Consider the following 24,674-nt stretch of genomic DNA (forward strand, 5'->3'; position numbering starts at 1 on the left):
TATTGATTTTCTTACCATTTTAATTATGATTTGTTTGTTGTCTTGAATAAAATACAAAAAAATTAAACATAATATATATAAGAACATATTTCGCAAACATTGTATTCTCTTATAACACCTACAATCATGACTAATGAAAAAAAGAGTTAATATTGATTTTCTTACCATTTTAATTATGATTTGTTTGTTGTCTTGAATAAAGTACAAAAAGGTTAAACATAATATATATATATATATATATATATATATATATATATATATATATATATATATATATATAAAGAAATATTTCACAAACATTGTATTCTTTTATAACACATATAATCATGATTAATGAAAAAAATAGTTAATATTGATTTTCTTACCATTTTAATTATGATTTGTTTCTTGTCTTGAATAAAGTACAAAAAAATTAAACATAATATATGTAAAGACATATTTCACAAAACATTGTGTTCTTTTATAACACCTACAATCATGATTAATGAAAAAAAGAGTTAATATTAATTTTCTTACCATTTTAATTATGATTTGTTTCTTGTCTTGAATAAAGTACAAAAAAAATTAAACATAATATATAAGGACATAAACATTGTATTCTTTTATAACACCTACCATCATGATTAATGAAAAAAAAGAATATTGATTTTCTTACCATTTTAATTATGATTTGTTTGTTGTTTTGAATAAAGTAAAAAAAATTAAACATAATATATATAAGGACATATTTCACAAACATTGTATTCTTTTATAACACCTACATTCATGATTAATGAGAAAAAGAGAATTAATATTGATTTTCTTACCATTTTAATTATGATTTGTTGTTGTCTTGAATAAAATACAAAAAAAATTAAACGTAATATATAAGGACATATTTTCCAAACATTGTATTCTTTTATAACACATAATGAAAAAAAATAATTAATATTGATTTTCTTACTATTTTAATTATGATTTGTTTGTTGTCTTATTTATCTTCACTCATATTTATATGTCATTTAAAGTCATTTATTTTGTTTTACTTTTGATTCGTTTTTATCTCATCCTGTTTAACACTAATTTATAGTTATGCTACTTTATTCTTCAATGTTATCTCCTTCTTTTCTATCATTTGTTTTCATGTTATTTACAATTCTGTAAGTATGTTTGTGGAACTTATAATTCAACACCTTATCTTTTTACAATTTACATTGACAAATTCTTTACATTTCATTTGGTTTGTTACTTTTTTTTTTTTAATTTACATACATTATTTGTAATTAAAGCTTCTCAAATTAAGTAATTTTGCTTAACCTTTATTATGTTTACAAATTCTTCAATTTTTTTATGAATACTTTCTTTCTAAATTTTAAAGTTCTTATAAAAGAAACAAAGATAATATAGTTAAATTTTAATCCTGAATATAAATTTTAATTCGTCTAATAATAAATTAACCATTAATATTGGTTATTTCCCAATAAACTTATTGAATCTCAATAAATAAATTATCCAAAATCATATAATAATTCTAATATAAATAAAAGAAAGTATTTGCTTTTCTTTTTTCCTTTTTTTGTTAGAATGTCATGATTTATATTTTCACAAAGAAACACAATTACTTTCATTTCACTAAAATGTAGATGTGAAAACATTTTTGTACCTATCTTGCTAATTTGCTATTGGTCAGACATTCATATTTTTTTCATTCACATACTATTCATGAATGATTCTATAATACATACCTCAAACATTTATTTCAATTTTTGTAATCCGTAAATACATATTTAAATTTTAAATAACAAAGTTTGAAAATATATTATTAATGATATATACCACTGCTCAAGGTTTGAAAGACCTAAAATAAAATTAAAAAATGAGATATTTTATTTAAAATTTATTTTTATTTTTTTTATACAAAATTATTTATTAAATTATTATAATTAATTTCGTTTAATTTTACACTATTCTCGAATTACAACTCATGTTAATAACTTATGTTATTAAAATATATGTAGAAAACTCTTAAAACTAGTAAATAAGAAAGTACCTATAAATAAATAAAAAATATATTACGTGACAGTGTTACTGAAAATGAGATGAGGAAAATATAAAGAAAGGTTAGAAAACATGTTTATTTTCTTGGTGTCTCTATTTTTGAGATGTTTTTTTTCAACATAGCATAATTAATTATTTATTTATTTACGAAGATAACACATTATGGATAATATTTATCTGAATAGCACATTTTTGTAAAAGTTACAAATAGATTGAATTTTCATTTTTTACTTTAATAATGTTTTTGAAAAGATATTTTAGAATTCTGTTTCTAAGAAATTAAATAGTAATTTTTTTGAAAATATATATTAAAAATTTTCAATATTTTTTTAAAATGGTGAAGGTTAGAAAGATTTTCGGAAATAGTTGAAAATTTTAACGATTTTCAAAAACGTTTAATATATTTTTTATATTTTATTTTTAATTTAAAATTAAATTAAATAATTAATTTATTTTAATATTTTAATTAAACTTTTTACATTTTAACACATTTTTTAAATTACTTTTATTATAAAATTGAAAAAATATTTAGTTAATTTTAATATAAGTTATTATTTTAATAATAATTATTACAATTGAAATAATAATAATAATAATACAAATAATAATAATATAAAATCTAATTTAATATATTTTAATATATTAAATTATATTAAATAAACTAAACAAAAATATCTGAGTCAAATAACAATCATATAAAAAGAAGGGATAAATAATCGATTCAATTTAATAAACACTAATGATAATTATTAAATATGTTCTAAGAAGAATTAGTAAATAATAGAGTAGAGCTACAATGACTTTTTTTAAAAAAAAATTATATTTTTTAATATGAATATATCACATGTTTTACTAATTTTAAAATAAACGTATGTGTTGATTCTGATCCATTTCTCAATCTTATTCAGCTTATTCATAACAATATGCCACAGGAATTCTTCATCTGCCAACTGTTTCAGACTCTCCACTCCAGGACTTTCAACTTCAAACCATTTTTTTAAGCTTATTTCCAACCACAATATCTTAAAGAACATGACATATTAACAATTTTTTAATAATAAACTATTACTATATTCGAAACCAATAATAAAATAATAAATTATCAATTAGACAACGGTAAATAAGTTCTTAAAAAATTATTAAAAAATATTTTCCTATCTTAAAACAAGATAATGAAACAGCACTTGATGTCCTCTTACTATATCAATGCAATATATATATATATATATATATATATATATATATATATATATATATATATATATATATTATTTGGTGTACTTCAATCAGAAGCTTCTTGTTTTACATGACATTAATCAATCTTTGAGTTCAACTGATAATATAAATTTCAGTGACGTGATATTCTTAAGAAAATTATATCAGCAGCTTAGTTGGAGCGTTTGAAATAAAACAGGAGGGCATCAAAGAATTACAAAATTGGATGTAGACAGACACTTTAATTTGTGTCTGAACGGGATTGGTGTACTTGGTTAGAGTTAGTTTCAGTTTCAGCGACCACATGAAAACGAATTAGAACATAACTTCTGAGAGACGGTTTGGAAGGAGACGTCAAAATAACAAGAATTTTTGCATATTCTGTTTCGAATATGAAAGATGCACTAGAATAAATATGATAGCTGCTAAATCATAACCCACACAGCTGCAGCGAAAGCCTTATTGAGACCCATAAGAAAAAATACAAAGAAGCTTCTATTCTATCAGAAATTTGAAAAAGAATGTTTGTCTTGATTGTCCCACTGATCAGTACCTGTAATGAGCAGGCTTGTATGGACCCTCAACAGGGACACTGATGTAATCAGCCTGATCTTTGGTGAGCTTGGTGAGCTTAGCTCCTAGCTGGCCAAGGTGGAGGGCAGCAACTTTCTCATCAAGCTGTTTGGGCAAAACATAAACCTTGTTTTCGTACTTGCCAGTACCCTTCTCCTTCCACAGCTCAAGCTGAGCGATGACCTGGTTCGTGAAGGAGCAGGACATCACAAAGCTGGGGTGGCCCGTCGCACACCCCAAGTTCATCAGACGACCCTCGGCCAACACAATGATGCCTGTCTTCGTCTCGGGGAAAACCCATCTGTCGGTTTGAGGCTTAATACTGATGCGCTTCACACCAGGGTAGTTCTCAAGCCCCATCATGTCGATTTCATTGTCGAAGTGCCCAATGTTGCACACGATCGCGTTGTTCTTCATTTTCTTCATGTGGCTCACCATGATGATGTCCTTGTTCCCGGTGGTGGTCACGAAGATGTCCGCTTCAGAGATAACCTCCTCCAGGGTGAGAACCTGAAGACCCTCCATCATAGCCTGAAGAGCACAGATGGGATCGATCTCCGTCACAATCACACGAGCCCCGGCCTGCTTCATGGCAGCGGCGCAACCCTTCCCAACATCTCCATAACCACAAACAACGGCAACCTTACCGGCGATCATCACGTCAGTGGCTCTCATAAGTCCATCGGGGAGGGAGTGACGACAACCATACAGGTTATCGAACTGCGATCCCACAACACAACGTAAAAACTCGTAATATGTGAAAAAGAGGAGGAAATGAGCGACGGAGTAGATACCTTGCTCTTGGTGACAGAGTCATTGACATTGATGGCTGGGAACAAGAGGGTGCCGTTGGCCTGCATCTGGTAGAGCCTCTTGACACCGGTGGTGGTTTCTTCGGAGACGCCCACCAGTCTGTCCTTCATCTTGTGGTACTTCTTGGGATCGGTCTTCAAGCCCTCCTTGATGATGGTGAGCACGATCTGGAACTCGGCGTTGTCAGAGGAGGAGGGGTCCGGAAACTGTCCCATCTTCTCGTAGGCCTGCTCCGCCTTTACACCTTCGTGAATGAGAAGAGTGGTGTCACCGCCGTCGTCGACGATGAGATCGGGGCCACCGTCGGGGCCCCAATCGAGGGCTCGCTCGGTGCACCACCAGTATTCCTGGAGGGTCTCGCCCTTCCAGGCGAAGACGGCGGCGCTGTCGCGGGCGATGGCAGCGGCGGCGTGGTCCTGGGTGGAGAAGATGTTGCAGGAGCACCAGCGAACCTCAGCGCCGAGGGCAGTGAGGGTCTCGATGAGGACGGCGGTTTGGATGGTCATGTGGAGGGAGCCAGTGATCCTGGTTCCTTTGAAGGGCTGAGAGGGTCCGTACTCCTTACGGCAGGAGATGAGACCCGACATTTCAACCTCCGCGAGCTCAATCTCCAATCTTCCGAAGTCGGCGAGGCTCATGTCCTTAACCTTGTACTCCCTCCCACTGCTTGTTTTCTCCACCAGCAACGCCATTATCGATTAACGATGTTGTTCCTCTTGTTCTTGGAACGATGTTGTTCCTCTTGTTCTTGGATCCATGTTCTTCCTCTTCATCCCCTTCCCCTTTAAATACACTCCTCTTCACCAAGCCCATTCCTTTCCTTCCGGATCAATCCCTCACCTACTTTTCCTATTATTACACTCTCTCCTTCCAACCTCCGATCTTCACTGCGTTCTTCATGTCCCTCACTTTCACATTCCCAATTTAACTATGATATCATTTCATTTCATTATTTTTCATATTAATCATATACATTTTAAACAATTTAATCTTTATCGTCGCTTGATAATTTTCAATTTCATTGATCACATAAAATATAAACTAATTTTGAATTCCAAGTGATAGCGCGGTCTGGGACTAAATGTGAAGGAAGCAGCGCAGACAGAAGCGCGAATAATGACGATGAATGAGCGTGGGGTTGGTAAAAGAAGGAAATGACCATGCCACGCTCACCAACCCTCTTTGGACAATCTCTAAGTAAGTTAAGCCACCAACTACACTACAGAAATAATTTTCAGTGATGCATACACTTCCAATTTCGAGTAAAATGGAAGATTTCAGAATAGATATTTAGTGATTTTTGTGAATATATATTAAAAATCGAGGTTAACTAATTCACATCATTCTTTACAAAAAAAATTTAAGGTTAGTTTCTTTTATATGGATATATTTTTCTACCAGAAAAAAATATTTCTTTTCATATAGTTTACCTTAAACGTTTGTTAATATGACTTTCCATCAAGAAAATATCTCTTTGTGATTTATGTTAAATATATTAAAAACTATCTATGAAATTATTCTAAATATACAATTAAATATCATATTTATAATAGAAAAATATGAAATAAATCTAAAATATAAATATAAATAATAATAAATTCACTAAATATAAAAGATAAAAGATAATATTTCTAATTTTACCTTAAGTTTGTGGATAAACTAAGTATATTATCAATATAATCGAGTGACACCAATAATTTTTGAAAAGTTTTTAACGCATTTTTTTAAAATATTATTTTCTAATTTAAAACTTAATAAAGAATTAATTTGTTTTAATATTTTAATTAAATTTTTTAAATTTTGACAACATTTTAAGTTACTTTTATTGTAAAATTGAAAAAATAATTTAGTTTTTCTTATATAAGTTATTATTTTAATAATTATTATTACATAATAATACTAATAATAATAATATAAAATCTGATTTAATATATTTTAACATATTAAATCATATAAAAATATTAAAATAAATTCATTATTTATTATTAAAATTTAAACTAAAAAGAAAATTTTTAAAAATATGTTAAACAATTTTCGAAAATTCGAATTTTGAAAACTGTTTATATTTTATATTACTATTATTATTTCTTTTATTATTATTTTTATTATTTTTTTATTATTCTCATTATTGTAATTATCATAGTAATAATTAAAATAATAGCATAGATTAAATTATATTAAAATAAACTAAATACTTTTTAAATTTTATAATAAAAGTAATTTAATTTTTTTTAAATTCAAAAAAATATTAAAATATTAAAATATTAAAATTAATTGATTATTTTTTAAAATTTAGATTAAAAAGTAAAATTTTAAAAATTTGTTAAATTAAAAAAATTATTAAAATAAATTAATTATTATTAAAAATTAAATTAAAAATAAAATTTAGAAGAAATATGTTAAACAGTTTTCAAAAACTATTTAACTCTTCAGCCGACCCTAGATACAATCTACAATATATTTATAAATTTGAAAATGTGTTTAAATTAAAAAAATTAGAATATAAAATACGATTTCAATTTATATAACATTCCAAAATACTACTAAAATGAATATTACATATATGATAAATTAACTAATACAATAAACAAACCTACGAAAAACAATATCTACACACGTAGATTTGTCCGATTTCTTTACTGAATCTTCTCGATTACCTATTGCTGAAGTAACTGAAACAGATGTCTCCCTAAGCTCACACCAATTAGGTGATCATCGCAAAAGAAAAACATACAAGGACAAACAACAGAAAAGCAAGGATAAGCTAGATATAAAAAAGTTCATACAATAGTATCACATAACACATTGACATAATTATTCAAACAAGATAAAGACATCCTAACATGTTATGACCTAGACTTAACCGTCCAGACTTAGAATGATTGTCGAGCTATGGCGGGTCATGCACTCGTGGTGGCCTCTACTGCTTTGCAAAGTCATTGCCAATGGGTTTCACCATACCACACTCACGAGGTTAGTCTGTTCTGAGCCTTGAGACATACTGGAAGCCCCTAAGACTAAGACCTCCTGCTACTCCTCACGACATGGTTCAATCCTCTCTACTTGAGAATGAAAGACCATTGGAGTTTCAGGATAACCCCCAAGACTGAGCTCCCTGCAAATCATTCTAAACTTACACAGGGCACCACCATGAAACCTCTCTGTGAGGATCATGGAATTACGTCCATCAACCATACTTTAAAACCACATACTTTCATTCACTTTAAATCACCATTCATACCTTTGAATCACATACTTTTATGTGTAGTTAACATCCATGTTTATCCTCTTTTATATAATACAAAACACTCTCAAACATACTTCACAAACCAAACAACACCCAACATAATACAACACAAGATGATAGAAAAAGATAGTAAACTAAACTCATAACTTTCGCACAACACACTCCATTTGCAGAGCGAGACTAGGATTTTCTCGTACAGTGACACAACTCGCCGTGCGAATTAACTCATAGAGGTACCAGACTTCAAGTCCCTCGCATAACGCACCCAAGTCGCTATGCGAAAGCCCAAACAGAGACCAAAACCCCCACTCATTCGCTATGTGCCCCCTTTCGCTATTCGAATTTAAACTGACAATGATTCCAAACCAACACCAATCGCACAACGCCCAGATTCGCTATGCAAATCATCAGACAGAGAACACCTCGCTGTAAGGACTTGCTGTGCGAAACTATCCGCACAACGAGTCTGCATAATCTTCAGAACGAAATTCTGCAGAATAATGCAACTCATACACCACTCACCAATTCTAACTATTTTTCCCAATTTCTAACACCCCTAGATTTTGTTATATACCTTGACTTGTCTAAGTGATTCTAAACCTTCCTACCACCAATCTAAAGTGATTATGAACCAAATCCTATTCTAGAACATCAAATTTCTCAACTTAAAGACCCAAAATCCATTCTACCACTTTGTACATATTTTTGACCATTTTGATGACTCAAACAAGTCACATCTGACTTACCTAAACTGTCCCAATAGACCAATTGAGCCCTTGACCTCCAATTCTCATTTCCACTACCTCACTTCCTCTAAAATGACTCTAAACAAGCACAATTCACTTCACTTTCTATCTAATCACCACTATAACAGATTACTCACATTTAATATGTTCAATTACAGCTGCACACACCATCCAACTTAGTTCACAACACTTGTTTCACAGTTTCATGATTTTGCATTCAAAGAACAAATAATTTAATCTACTTAAAACCTAAGATTTAACTTAAATAGCACCATAACACATAATTTATCACACACACATGTCATACTACTAATTAAAACAAAAATCTAACTTCCCTTACCTTAGAGAAACACAGCACAACTCACAGAAACCCCCAACAGAAGCTTGCGTCGCAAGGAAATTCTACAAAACCTACAACTCACCAATTTGTGATAGGAAACCAACCTTAGAACCCAAATTGAGCTAGAAATTGAAGAGAAACAATCAGATACATGCCAATAACTTACCGGCTCAAAACAAGAAATTGATCGGTAGAAATTGTAGCCCTCAACACCAGGATCGCCTAAACACTTTCTGATCGTCGAACAGACTACTTGAGATCAAGAATTCTTAGAGAGAAGGTAGAGAACTCTAGAAAAGTGGTTTCTAGAGAGATGATACGTTTTAAAATAATGAAACTCGCTTATAACAAAACTATTTATAATAAAATCGTTTAATATTAAAATAATCGAGTCTCAATATTTCTAGACTACCACCAATTTTAAAATACCATTTTCTGGGGTTTCACAATTTACATAATTTAAAAATATATTTTAAATTATAATTTAAAATAGATGCGTAACTCAAAAATCATTATAAATTAAATAACTTGAAGATTTGAGATGTATTTTTAAATTCAGAAATATACTTTTCATTTTTTAATTCACAATACATTTTTGGGTCGGGCAATACATAATGCATCTCAGAATCCAAAAATTAAAGTATAAACACTTTCCGACTTTACAAGCATTCCTATGAAGGAAAACATATGGCGTGCAAAAAGTAATTGACATTCTTCTTAATGCCAAATTCTTTTTTGGGCCAAACATCCTTTTATATTGCCAAAAGAAAATGATATAGGCCCATTTACTTTGTCTCCGAGCTGGATTGAAAAGTTTAATTGGTTTAAATGTAGGTAACTTATGTGTGTGTATCCCACACAATTAAATTACATGATTATTCTGCTTTCTATTATTTTTTCATCCACTTCCATTTTCTTCCACAAACCAACCTGCCTTAATTATTTCAAAATCATATTTCAACCATAATCTCAACCTAACAATTTTTTAATGGTTTCTTAGAGCTCTCTCTCTCTCTCCCCTCCTCGACTTATTATCAACTTTACCAATGAAAAAAATAAACAGGAAATTCTATTTTATTCATAAATTCTTTCGTCTTTCCTAACTCAATTTAGGATAGAAATCTAATAGAAAGATAACATAAGATAAAAAAAAATACAATTATAACATATTGGTTTTTACTATAATATTTTCATATTTTATCAGATTAATAACATCATAATTATCTGTAATTTTTTTCTATCTTAGAGGTTATTTTGTATTTTAGAGTGTGTTCATATTTTATTTTATCAACACAAAAAGCATTATCATTTTTATTATTATCACGAATTCCTTTAAAATTTTCGCTTAAAATCTGTGTAATATACTCTTTTTTTTTTTTAATTTTGTTCTTCCGAGAAATGTAAAAGTTATCTGTCAGTTAAAATATTAATAAATAATATTTACTTTGTGATTTATTTTATATATATATATATATATATATGCATATAATTTCAATTATTTAATTTTTAATAGTCATTTTACAATTTTTTTAATAAAGTAAGCACTTTACAAGAGTCGAAGTCATACTACCATGCAGTCTGAACGTCCTCAACTTCATTGGACAGCATATATAAATACTTTAATTCCAAAATTTACATGTCGTTTGCTAGGGATTATTCTATCTGAATCTTACTGGTATTTGTGAAAAATACAGTTTTTTTTTATCGCAACAGACAGTTTTTTGTTTTTTTAAATTGAACTAGTTTTAAATCCGTGATACGGGTCGAGGTATGTTTGCGTTTTTATCAAAGAAATTTAGAAATTAAGAAAAAAAATTAAGTTTATAATTAAGTTTTACATATAATTAATATGAAAAATGTTTATAAGTTTAGAAAATCAATATGGTTATCAAATTATATATAATAAAATTTGTAAAAATGCAAAGTAGAATATATGTACAGAAATATAAAGTAAATTTTCTAATAATGTAAAAGATATATATAAATATTTATAATAGACTTGCTAAAAATACAAATGAATGTATGAATAAATTCATTTAATTTGTATTCATTTAATTAGTAGACAAGCTTATCTAATATGTTTTCTTATATTTGTCTAATCAATTCGACACATTCGTCTAATATATATTATTAGACTCGTGTAATGAGTACATAGACAAATTTGTGTAATGTTAGACTTATCTAATCAACTCGACAGATTCGTTTAATATGTATTGTTAGACTCGTGTGATGAGTAATGAACAAATTCGTGTAATGTATATTACAAAACTCATAATAAAAAAAAGGGATTGTCGTTTACCATATATTAATAGACTCGTCTAATAAGTGTATGAAAATATTTGTTTAATGTATATTATTATACTCGTCTAATCAATATATATGCAAACTCACATGATGTGTATTATAATATTTATCTAAGTGTATGGACAAACTTATCTATTGTGTATTCTTAGATTTATCTAATATTTTTTGTTATACTTGTTTAATGGGTATGTGATCAAACACATATAATATGTTGCTATACTTGTCTCTTGGTTTTAGCTATACTTGTGTATGAATAGACTCATCTAATGTGTATTCTAAAATTCATCTAATTAATGAATAGAAAAAATTGTTTAATGTGTATTAATAGACTCATCTAATTTGTGTATAAAAAGTACTGTCTAATGTATATTGCTAAAGTCATCTAATCAATATATGAATGATTCACTTCATGTGTATTGTTAAACTTGTATAATTAATGTATCAAGAGGCTTTCCTAATATTTTTTGTTATACTCATCTAATCAATATATTTTATAATTTTCTAATATTTTTTCATTATCGTCTAATTAATGTATAGAATCTCGTCTAATAGTTTTTGTTATACTCCTTTAATCAGTGTATGAATGATCTCGTCTAATATGTATTGTTAGACTCCTATAAAGTTTTTGTTATATTAATCTAATTAGTATATGAAAAGACTTATCTAATATGTATTATCAAATTTGTCTCATCATCGACAAACTTGTCTAATATGCATTGTTAAACTTATATAATCAATATATGAACACACTCGTATAATCTTTATTGTTAAACTCTTTTAATCAAAATATATTTAAACTCGTGTAATAAGTATTGCAAAAATATATAGATCCTCTAACAATATAAATTATATGAATAAATATGTGCACTCGACACAATTAAAACATAAATTCATGTATAAATAACTATCTGATATGTAATATTAAACTCATTTAATTAAAACATTAACAAACTCGTCTAATATATGTTATTAGACTCATTTAATCACTTTATGGACACATTCATCTAACGTATATTGTTAGTATCGTCTAATCATTATCATGTACATACTCACCTAATGAATATTGCAAGACTTGTCTAATTAGAAAATGTACATAATTGTCTAATGTATATTAATAAACTTGTCTAATATATGTGTATAGATAGACTCATTCAATATATATATATATATATATATATATATATATATATATATATATATAATATTGTTAGACTTGTTTAATTAGTGTATGAGCAAACTCATCCAATGTGTATTGTAATACTCGTCTAACTAGTGAATAAACAAACTTATCTAATGGGTATTCTTGTACTCATCTAATAATATTGATGGAATGACTCATTTGTTTTTTGTTATACTTATGTAATCAATGTATGAACATATTCGTCTAATGTATCTTGTTAGACCTGTCTAATGTTTTTAGGTATATTCATTTAATTAGTATATGAACAAACTTATCTAATTTGTATTACAATATTCATCTAATCAATAAATGAACAAACTTGTTTAATGTTTATTAATAGACTCATCTAATTTATCTATGGAGTTGTCTAATGTATATTTTAAAGTTATCTAATAAATATATGAATGACTAGTTTAATGTGTCTTATTATATTAATCTAATCAATACATCAAATTTTAAAAGTAATTAACATTGACTTGTCCTTACGAAAACATAAAAAAATGTAATATTATCTTATTTACAATTTAAAATGTAATTTGGAATCAAAATGAACTAATATATTATTAGAATAAATATTGTCACTAATTTTGTGTGTGCCTATAATACAAAAGTAACATTTTTTTTTTGCCAAAATTATTAACTTACACACTTATCTCATTATGATGGATATATCATAAAAGTACAGTTAATTTGAACCTTCTATGATTATTGGTGAACATTTAATTTTATTTAAAAATTTCAATATAAACTATTTAACTTGAATTTCTTGATGTTCATAGCAAGTGTCTAAACTTTTAGAAGTGTAGAATAACGGTACAAAAGTAAATAAAATTTATAACTCTGGTAATAATATGTAAAAACTAACATTACAATAACTCTGGTAATTTTTATAAGTATTTTTTTTAAAAGTAAAGACACAATTTTAGTATTTCATTACGGCATGATTATATCAGTATAATGACCGTATAATCACATTATTTTCATTAACTATGTCAGTGTAACATATTGTTATTATGTAAGTACAATTTCTTTTAATTCATGAATAGGAATTTTTGATAAAATATTTATGAAAGTGGTTTAAATTAAGAGAGAAATAGTAAGGTAGCTAGTAAAACTAGAAAAAGGACAGAATCACACTCATAGATTAAATTTGGTTGAGCTAACATTGCCTTTAATAGCATCTTTTACTACAACATGAGCATTAAAATGAATCAAATGTGGTAGAAGAGAAGGACACATGAATCTGTAGGATAAAGGTACGAAAGTAAATAAAACTTGTGTAACTTTGGCTATAATATGTAAGAACTGACATTATAGTAAGCAAGTTTATATATTAAATATTTTAAAAATGTATTTAATATTATTTTTTTAATTTTAAAAGCTAACTTGAAGGGTTAAGTTTTTTAGACAGCAAATACAAATGAAAAGAAAAAGTGACCATAGAAAATGAAAATGATTTCTCTGTAGAAAGGTATCTCACCTCGAGTTTGTGTCAGCAAACAAGAAGCAATTATGACCAAAACAATCTGCGACGACACATATTGGCTCCATTGATCAATTATCAGTTGCCGGACAATGATACGCAGTTCTGGTTTGTTCTTAAGGTCAATGGTTTTTATTCCTAAATAATGTTATTCATCATGAACTGTGTTTTGGTTTAGACCGTTTGGTACCAAGTTGTCCAAAAGAGTAACTACACTGAGTTCAACAAGAAGAAACAACTTGCTTTCACATCTTCTCAGGTTTCAACTTTTTCAGAAGGATCAACCCTTACCCAGAAGCATACAAGAGTTCCCAATAATAGAAAAACAAAATCAGTATTTAAAAAGGTTAATGCTCAGTATTTATCTGTGTAAAACTCCAATTACTACTAGTACTTACAAGAATGAAGCTGTCGGAAGAAAATGGATGAAAAAAAAAAAAATTGAAAGATGAGCATATTACAACTCAGGAAATTAGTTAGTAATTGAAGTTGGGAAATTGTAATCTGTCAAGGGTGGAAATATGTCACTTTGGCGGAACAGTTCTCCGTTATTTATACGCATGTATGTGTGTGTGTGTGTATATATATATATATATATATATATATATATATATATATATATATATATATATATATATATATATATATATATATATATATATATATATATAATGTATACACATGTTCAGGTTATGGGTCATGAGCACATTGATGATCATAATGGTTGTGCACCAGGAATTATTTGTAGAGTTAATGAGAGGGACTATTTGGCATCTGTCTCTTTGCATCAGAAATAACATTTGAGATTTAGTTTCTATCAACTATACTAACGGCTATGCAAAATTTATGAATAAATATTAATGAAAGTAACTAAAATTAGGAACAAGTGGGTCCAAAGATTTAGCAATTAGCAGTTAGCAGTGGTAGTCTACACTCCACGTATCATTGTAGCTTGTCATTGGTCAGTTTCGGTACCCGATTTTGAAATATCAAATCAAATTAATTGAGTTGAGGGAGAAGGTTGAAACAAGATTTCAGTTGTTTATTCTGTTATTGGCGTGCCTTTACTTTTTTAGTCCATAATTTTTAGGATATGGTTTCTTCAGGTGAAATTTTAATTGTTGAATGCAATTGAGCTGAGTGTTAGGCAGTTTTTATGTTTTGCAGCAGCCTTGTCGAGTTGTTAAGGCTATCACTTGTAGATAGAACCATCTTGGTAGTTCTATTCTTGAAGAGTTAGTTCAGTTTTTAAAATTCTCTTCTATTTGGTTGGTGGAGTCAGAAACAACTTCTTGTACCATGCATTCATTTGTTAGGATGTCGATTAATGATTGAAGGTGGAAACTGTGATTTACTGGTGATAGAAATTTGTTAACTCACTAATAGGAAAATAAAATGGTAGAACTAACATGCAAAAGAAAATAGATTTGCACGTACTGCAACATATTACGCGTTCTTCTTTCATGCTTACAAAGGAAAGCCAATGAAAGACATGTATAGATGCAACGTTAATACAAATGGACAAACAATGATAAAAAAAATTTAATTCATGAATAGGAAAATTTGATAAAAAATTGATGAAAGTGGTTAAAATTAAGAGGGAAGAGTAAGGTAGTCAGTAAAATTAGAAAGGATAGAATCAGAGTGATGGATCAAATTTGGTTGAGCTAACATTGTCTTTAATAGCATCTTCTACTACCACATGAACATTAAAATGAATATAATTTGGTAGAAGAGAAGGACACATGAAACTGACTGAGATCTGATTGTGAAGAATGGTACACACATAAGAAATAAGTCAATGGATGGACATGGTTCATGGTGAATTCAAATTCCCTTCTTAAAAAAAACAAACATATTATTAACTAATACATAATGATAAAGAAACTACATGTACAGAAATTAGGTAAATATCAAGTGAGATGTAATTTAATATTAGTTGAATTGTAATATTTTTGTGTGTTGTATTACTGAAAAGATAAAAGCATGCAAATAAAAGTATTTTTTTTAAATATATAATATTTTTTTTAAGAAAATGTATATAAAAACACTTATCGGTTGATCCACCATTAGATTCAAGAGAACAAAGCAACTTAATTAACCCCATTTTACCAGCTTACCATGACAAAATGAATTGTTTGTATTATAAATTTTACATTTGTAAAATATTATTTTTTATCTAATTTTAATTATTTCAAATTAAATTGTTAACTTTATTAATCTGAACTATCAGATTGTTAAGTATCTGAAGTATGTGAAATGAATATTTTAATTTACAATATATTACACACTTAAATAGCTTTAAGTTTTGTTTTTGCAAACTAAAAAGGCAGTTAAGAAAAATTACAAAGCTCAGAGCATGAAAGGTGGATTGTTCTGAAACCAGAATAAATGTTGTTCTGAGAGGACACAGTCGTGGTTTGGTTACAGTGTCAGATCTATGTAGCCTAAAACAGAGTTTCAGTGTCATCAAATACGGTACTATTCAGCATTGACACAACAAAAATTCTTCAACACATAAAATATACACAGTGATCTCTTTCTTTTTATACACTACGTTATCTTTATCTTTATACATATTCTCATAAATATATAATTTATTACAAAAACTTTATTGTAATATTAGAAAGTTGGAAGTTTCAACTCGAATAAAGTTGAGAAAGATAAACAATTTATAAATAAAAAAAATCCAAAATTTCATTATGCCAAAAAAGCTTTTTACACATGTTAAAAATAAATTATATCGATTTTTGAATCGATATAGAAGTAGAGGTATAAGTATTCGACTTTTTATACCAGTTAAAAACAATATAAAAAAAATCTACTTTCTATAATAATTATAGGTCTAATCGGTATAGAACTGTCAAAATAGATTATAACTCGCGAGCCAACGGGCCCATCACAGGTTCCAACGGGTTGAGTTTGAAAAAAATGAATTTTTTTTATACGGGTTAATTTTTAACCCGGCTCAATTAGAACCCGTCTCTCCCGGATTGAACCTTGGCTCATCAACCCACCTAGTTTAATTTAATTATTTTTTATTTTATGTTTATTAGTTAACATATTTTTTATTATAATATAAAAGAAAATAAAGAAAAAGATGTTTGAAGAAAGCAAAATATTATAAATTTATCCATGCAAGACTCTAATATTATAAATGGATAAATGACATAAAAATTATCAATATTATAAATTTATTTATTCACTTTTTGGGTTTGCTTTTGGATTACATTTGAGTTCTATGTTAATTTTTTTATTTTGAATTGTCTTTGGAGTTTAATATCATTTTAAAGTGAAATTATTTAAATTTGAATTATTAAAAAATTGTAATTTTTTTGGATTTAAAAAAAATGTAATTAAGTGAGCGAGTGAGCCAACCTGTTTAACCCACCAACCCATGGGAGGTCAGATCGGGTTTGAATTTTTTTTAGCTTGCTAATAAATGAGGAGAGTTACTTCCTCTACCACCACACTCCCTACACCTCCCCAATATTTTTTTAATTCCAAAAATATCATTTTACTTTTATCTTTTTTAACTTTTTCTTAAAATCCTAATTTTTTATTCTCTTATTCACTCAGCCACACACCACACCCCTCTGTGAACATGTGTTGCTTGTGTGCTGGGTGTTGTGCGTGTATTGGGGGTTGTTATGTGCTTTTGTTCTGTGTCAAATGAAGAAGAAGAGAAACGCAAAAGGCGACAACAAATATGGGGTATCCGCAGAACACTTAAACGAATCTCGAAATTTATCCACGAATATTGACATTTGTTTACCCTTCAATGGATGTCGATATCCGTCGGCGGATTCCGAGATCCGTTTAAGTGTTCTACGGATATCCCATATCCATTTAAGGGTACTATTCGCACCTGGCAACCTTTTGCTTGGCACTACCACTGGACCACCTTCGACCACCACAATAGCACAGTTAAAAGGGAGAAGAAGCAAGAAAAAATCTAATTCCATGAGAATGCTTGGGTGTGGGGGTGCATTAATACAATGAGTGGATGTTGGTGAAGGTAAATAAGTTTTAACCACCACAAATTAAATATTTTACAAGAAGAAAAGAGGAATGGGAAGGTGTAGAGAGTAGTGTGTGGTGGTGGAGGAAGTAACACTCATAAATAAGTCAGGTTGAGTTGGCTCACTAAGTGGCCAACCCGTGGTGAACCGGATCGAATTAGGCTGGGTGACCTGTTTTGACAGCACTATATCACCATGTTACTTTCTATATCAATTCTAAGTTCAATAGTATAGAAAAACTTTTTATATTTATTATATTATTACTGTGTCACTTTTTATATATATTGGATTTCAACATGTATAAAAGTCACGGTAAAATATTGTTTGTTGGTTTTAAGTTTTGAATTAAAGATATTATTAAAAATGAATACAAGTATAAATTAGATAAAGAACAATGAACATGTTTCTCACGTATTTCAATTGTTTGAAGATAAATAGTAATTTTTTAAATACTTAATACAAAAGTATTTTTCAATGCATAAATGCACTCTACAAATTTTCCTAAAAACGTTTTTTAATTCGTGAATAGGAATTTTTGAGTAAAAATTTATGAAAGTGGTTTAAATTAAGAGGGAAATAGTAAGGTAGTTAGCAAAACTAGAAAAAAAGGACAGAATCACACTCATAGATTAAATTTGGTTGAGCTAACTTTGCCTTTAATAGCTAGCATCTTTTACTACGACATGAGCATTAAAATGAATAAAATGTGGTAGAAGAGAAGGACACATGAATCTCACTGATATCTGATTTTTGAAGAATCTGGTACACATTGCAAAAGCAGAAAGCAAATAATAAAGATAAATTAGGGAACCTGCACGCAATATACAGAAACAATTATACCGCACACTATATATATAAATTGTTAAATATAAGTCATGGTTAGTTTTTATCCATGGAATTGATTATATGTGGACATTAATCCAAATAAATAATAATGAACTTGCGTGAAAGTGAAATATATGGCGTATTATAAGTTTGGCTTGGTAACAAGAAATAAGTGAATGGAAGAAAATGTGGGTTAATGGTGGGTTCATATTTTCTTATAACCAAAAAAACTAACATATTAATAATTATAATATTTATTGGTAAAGAAAGTGCACTTATAAATATTAGGTAAACATTTTTAAGTAAGATGTAATATTAATTGAGTTATATTTTTTTGTATTATATTTAAGTGAATATTTACATGTACATGTGTGTACGTGTGTCTGCCTATGTTTGTGTGTCTGGTTGTTGATGATTACGTGAAGCTACTCTCATGAAGTCATGTAGTTCGATTTGAAAAATGATAGGATGACCTACTAGTGGTTTATAAATAAGATTTTCCACCTACAGATAAGACGAGGTATATGAAGGTCTACGTGGACAATATTCTAGTCGATTGGAAAAGCACGTAGAAGACATGGAAGAGGTGTTTAGATGGATCAGGCGTTACACTATACAGTTAAACCCCATCAAATGTACTTTCGGGATTAGAGTGAGTAAGTTTTTGAGTTTCATGCTAACCCCGCGTAATATTAAGGCAAATGCACACAAGTTTACTCTCATTTTTGAGATGAGAAACCCACAAAGTTTAAAGGAAGCGCAGAGATTGATGAGACACATTGAATTGGATTGATCGAAATTGATGGGACACATTGAATTGGATTGATCGAAATCAAGAGTAATTAATCTTAAAAATGATTAACTCAAGTTTAAATTATAATTATTCACCTTTAAATTATAATTATATCAATTTTAATCAAAAGTTTATCACAAAACTTATAAATGAAACGTTTGAGATAATAAGAAAGTAGATTAGACTCATTAACAACTGCATTTATTTTATTTTATATATTATTTTATATATATGATATCGAAATACCATCCAACCAATTTGGATATAGAAAACCATTAACAAGAAATATAAAAAACTATTGTACTTCAAATGACACATAACAACTCAAATATATAATTATATATAATTGAACTTTATCCATGCTCGAAACAATTTCTTAAATATATTTTTATATATCTGTATGATTTTTAATTTGATTCAGGAAAAATATATTTTATAACATATTTTTTTACATAAAATACAGATATTGTTTTTCTATTAGTTTATTATTTATTTATTACTATATTAACATGTTTTGAATCTAATAAAAAACACGTGTATATTAAAATATTTAAAAAAGTTGTGTTAACCTGTACTGTCCTTCTATTAATATGTTGACAGATCAAAGAAGTCAGATCAGTTAAAATTGAATAGAGAGTATGAGAAGATGAGTAAAGCATTAGTTTGATCAGACGCAAATACTGAGAAGACCAGACTGAAAACTTTAAATATAAAAACAAAAATGAATATAAGAAACCTAGAAAAACATAAATAAAAAAAATAACAGAGAAAATATATCGTAAATAGTATGAAATCTATGCAAATGAAGGAAAATAAATAGGGGGTGCCTGTGACTCCATGGGAGACAGAAACATTATGATTTCGGAAAGTCCCAACTAACCCACGTTCGTTTTCTCCCATGTGTTTGCTTTTTTTCTTCTTTCTCCTTTTGCTTTAAACTCTAACTTTTACGTCTGTGAACAATATCTCTCATACTATTCATGGCCTCCAACGACAAAACTTTTCCCGACCCAATCATCTCCTCCGCCCAGACCCTCCTACCACAGATTCCTCCTCGCCGGAAACATCGAAATCCCGGCATTGCCATCGCTTTCCGTCTCAGAAGTTCACGCAACAAAAAACACTCTGCAGGTGACATCACTTCCCCTGTCAATTTTTTGAAAGTTTCTCAGAAAAACGAGATTTCAGCAAGGAGGCTCGCTGCAGAGTGGTGGCAGTGGCAGTTCATGGGCGGTGACGTGTTTCCATGTGCACCATCGTTAGCTTCGTCTAGGTATCAGGTATATAATATATATACGGTGTCAATTTTTGGCAAGAAATCGTATTTATGACACGTCTCTAAAATCAAGAAAAGATACATCACATATGTAGAGTCACCGGTTCGTGCTTTTCGTATCAAAGAAAGAATACTAGGTTAGCCGGTTTTTCTAGCCGAAAAACTTATAGGGATTATTGCACGTTCTAACTAGTTATTTATTATTAGTAGTATTATTGTGAGTTTATTAAAAAGTATAAAATTATGGATGTAACTCGTTATATATACTGAGAATACAACAAATGTTTATCCTCCTTTGCACAATATTCACTTCTCAGGAAAACAAAACGAGAATATCAGGATTCAGAAATAAAGAATAAATAATACCAGGCCCCAGCACAAGCTGTGATAAAGTCAAAGGGTGTGTATATAGATTTCTTTTCTTGTTATCCGAAATAGATACAGCATTAGATAAGGCTACTCAACACAAAATATCTAACGCCTGCCACAACACAGACTTACATAAACACATGCATACAGAAAGATTTGCTGATCATTAAAAAAATAGAACTACGATCTAAATTTAATCAAGAGAAGCACATATTAACTGTTAGCTTCTTATTTCTGCAGATTATATTATTTTTATAGCCAAAAATAAACCTCATAAATAACCATAATTTAGTACTTTTCCTTCAACAAAATCAGGCATTTCTATATATACTTTTAAAAGTGTTTCCTCGGATCGTCTTTAGGCAGCACACTTGAATCCGAAGACACGTGACATTCCCTGGGCATGCCTTGATGATTATCAGCTTATGTTTTCTTACTCAGTATTTCATCGGTTTTGGTCTTATTTATTTTATTTTACCATTTGATTTGGTCAAACTTTTTATCTTCAACATGGCAATATACTCAAAGGTAAGAAACTTCACTCATGGCATGGATAGGGTTATATCGTTGTCGTTCTCAAATCAGTGTATTATGAACTAGATAGATTAGAGTTTCAAGTAATGCAACCCTTAGTCAAAACAGTGTTTCTGTCTGTGTTGGAAGTCATCAACTAAATATAAAGGTCAATTTAAACTATCTTTTCTTACAAATTAATTTTTTGAAGCTTAAATTAAGTTTAGAATTCACTTTTTAACCTTAGATAAGAGCCATATATACTTTTCTGGTCCTAAAATTTTCAAAGATGCTGAATCAGATATTACTTCAAATGGTTATCCCTATTTTGTTGAATATTTTGTATATGGATTAGAGAACTTATTGCACGTTTTAAAATATTTTCTTACAAAATAATACTTTAACGTATTAAACTTTTAGTTTGGTCGTTAGGTTTAATATTCTATGTTTCCCATGTGACTAATAAATTAATCCTCAGAATTATATTGATAGGATATTTTAATTCATGAGATTTTAAAAAAGTTTTCCTTTTGTCTCTGAATCCATATATACTTAAGGTAATTCGTTTTAATCTCATTTTTCAGTGTAATTTTTTAAAGTAACATTTTACAAAATTATAAGAAGTAATGGGAGATTGTAAAATCTCAAAAATAACTTGAGGGTTTATTCATTCTCTCTCTTTTCCTATTTTCGTTGTCTCTTAAATATCATCTCCTCACGCATGTTTGCTTCAGCTTGCTAATGGGAAGCCCAGGTTTCGTCATTATCACAATTCTGGAGAAAAACTTAAAGAGAGAAAAGATGAGAAAATGAAGTCAATAACCATTTTGCGTTCAAGAAATGGACTTCGACGAGAGGTATATATGATTTACACGCTTCTTGTTGTTCGCATGCATCTGGAAGGTCGTTTTAGTCAATTTATAAAGTTCATTTCTATTATCTTTTCACGTATTGTCAGAATAGGCTGTAACTCACGAATCAATCTGATCCATCACAGGTTTGAACCGTGTTAAGTTTGAAAGTTGACATTTTTTTATTACATTGTAGATGGGAATAAACAAAATGTTTCAAGAAAAAAAAATATTATAGATTTAAGACTCTAATATTATAATTAGTCAAGTGATACAAAAATTATCAATATTAAAAACTTATTTGTTCTCGTGCTTGTTTTTTTATTACGCTTGAATTGTATAATATTTTTTATTTATTTTGAATTATCTTTAGAGTTTAACATCATTTTATAGTGAAGTTTATTTAGATTTGAATTAAAAAAATTATAATTTTTTTATTTAAAAAAAAATTATAATTAAGTGAACCACTGAGCCAACCCGTTTAACCCACCAACCCGTGATGGACGGGTCGGGTTTTTTCAGCTCCCTAATAAGTGAGCTGGGTTAGGTTGACTCACTACGTGACCAACCCGTGATGGGTCGGGTCAGATCGAGTTAGATTATCCATTTTGACAGCTCTCCAAAAAATCATATCAAAATTCGGTTAAACTTCTTTTATTATATTATTCTTCAATCAACAAAATAAAAGTTTATTATGTTTTTTTTTTCAAATTCCATCCAATTTAAATTTTATTTGTTTTACATTTTCAAAAGTATTGTTGGAGTTCTTATATGGAGTAGAAAAAAAATTGTAATTTTAGGATATAAGTAACTGTAATATTATGTGATATGTTATAAGGGTATTTATTAGTGTTTAGTATTAAGTTTGATATGCATATATTTTGAGATAAAAAAAATATATTTGAGATTCGACTAAAAAAATTAAATTTAAAATATACAAGTGAATATAAAAATTTATAAATAAAATTAGATTTAAAATTCATTACGCATATGAAATATATAAAATATATTTCTGAAAACATTTTATTGTACCCATATAAATCTGAAAGTATTGAAATTGTTATACTTTTTTTACCAATATTTGCATGAATTTGATATAATTTTTTTTACGTGTGCAAATTTGTTTAATTATTGGTTAAAATAATTGTACGAAAATGATTAGATTTCTTTTTCATTATTATAAAAAAAGTTTAGCCAACTCAATCCCAACATGGATAAATTCATGTCTTAATGGAAAATTTCCATTTCAAGTATCATTTGTAAACTAAAAATAAAATAAAGTTAACCGATTCGCTAAAAGACGAATTGGAACTTAAATATATTATCTTTCGCCTCCAGAAAAGAAAATTCAGATACAACAATCCAATCTATATATATCCTTGACGTGGTTTGTTTTCTTCAGCTTGAATCTTCAATGCAATGTCTCAAGTGTTCAAAAGAAGAGGCAACAAAATCGAACCCTGCCCTTAAAGATGAAAAATCCAACAAGTTTAAGCATCTTGAAGACAAAGAAATTGCTGGTCACCATTACTTTGGCATCACTAATTTGCTAGAACTCCTACGCTCTCAGAGGGCCATCAATGAACTTAAAGCTGCACAGAAGTCCTCTAAGAAAATAGTGGAGCAACTGTCGCAGAATGTTGAAGACAAAAGAGTCTTCCACAAATGTAGAGAATGCAAGAAAACCGAAACAGTGTTAGATGACTTAAAAGACAAGTTGTCAAGAGAAAAAAGAAGTAGAGAAAGGATTGAGTTGTTCAATGCCAAATTGGTACATGAACTGGCTAAAACAAAGATATATTCCCAGCAGTGCATGACAAACTACAGCAAAGAAAAGAAAAAAAGAAAAATGTTAGAGGAAGTGTGTAATGAATTAGCCATGCAAGTGAGGGAAGACACGGCTAAGCTTGAGGGATTGCTAAGCGATTCCGTGAAGATCTGCAAGGAAGTGGAAGAAGAGAGGGAGATGATGGAAATGGCTGAGCTATGGCGAGAAGAACGTGTACAAATGAAGCTAGCCGATGCACAGATTTTACTTGAAGATAAATATAATGAGATGGTCCAGTTGATTGCTTTTCTCCAAGTGT

General features: G+C 29.0%; 1 protein-coding gene across 1 annotated transcript; it reads right to left on the reverse strand.

The window, feature by feature from the left end:
• Positions 1–3,606: 3,606 nt before the first annotated feature.
• LOC108341792 (adenosylhomocysteinase) lies at positions 3,607–5,619 on the reverse strand. The gene is made up of 2 exons (XM_017579445.2): positions 4,620–5,619; positions 3,607–4,545 (listed from the first exon to the last, which is right to left on the reverse strand). Exons 1-2 carry the CDS (start codon positions 5,328–5,330, stop codon positions 3,799–3,801), a joined length of 1,458 nt encoding a protein of 485 aa, XP_017434934.2. The 5' UTR covers positions 5,331–5,619; the 3' UTR covers positions 3,607–3,798.
• Positions 5,620–24,674: the final 19,055 nt, after the last annotated feature.

This window comes from Vigna angularis, chromosome 6 (genome assembly GCF_016808095.1).
Source record: "Vigna angularis cultivar LongXiaoDou No.4 chromosome 6, ASM1680809v1, whole genome shotgun sequence".
In the NCBI taxonomy this organism is placed as follows: Eukaryota; Viridiplantae; Streptophyta; class Magnoliopsida; order Fabales; family Fabaceae; genus Vigna; species Vigna angularis.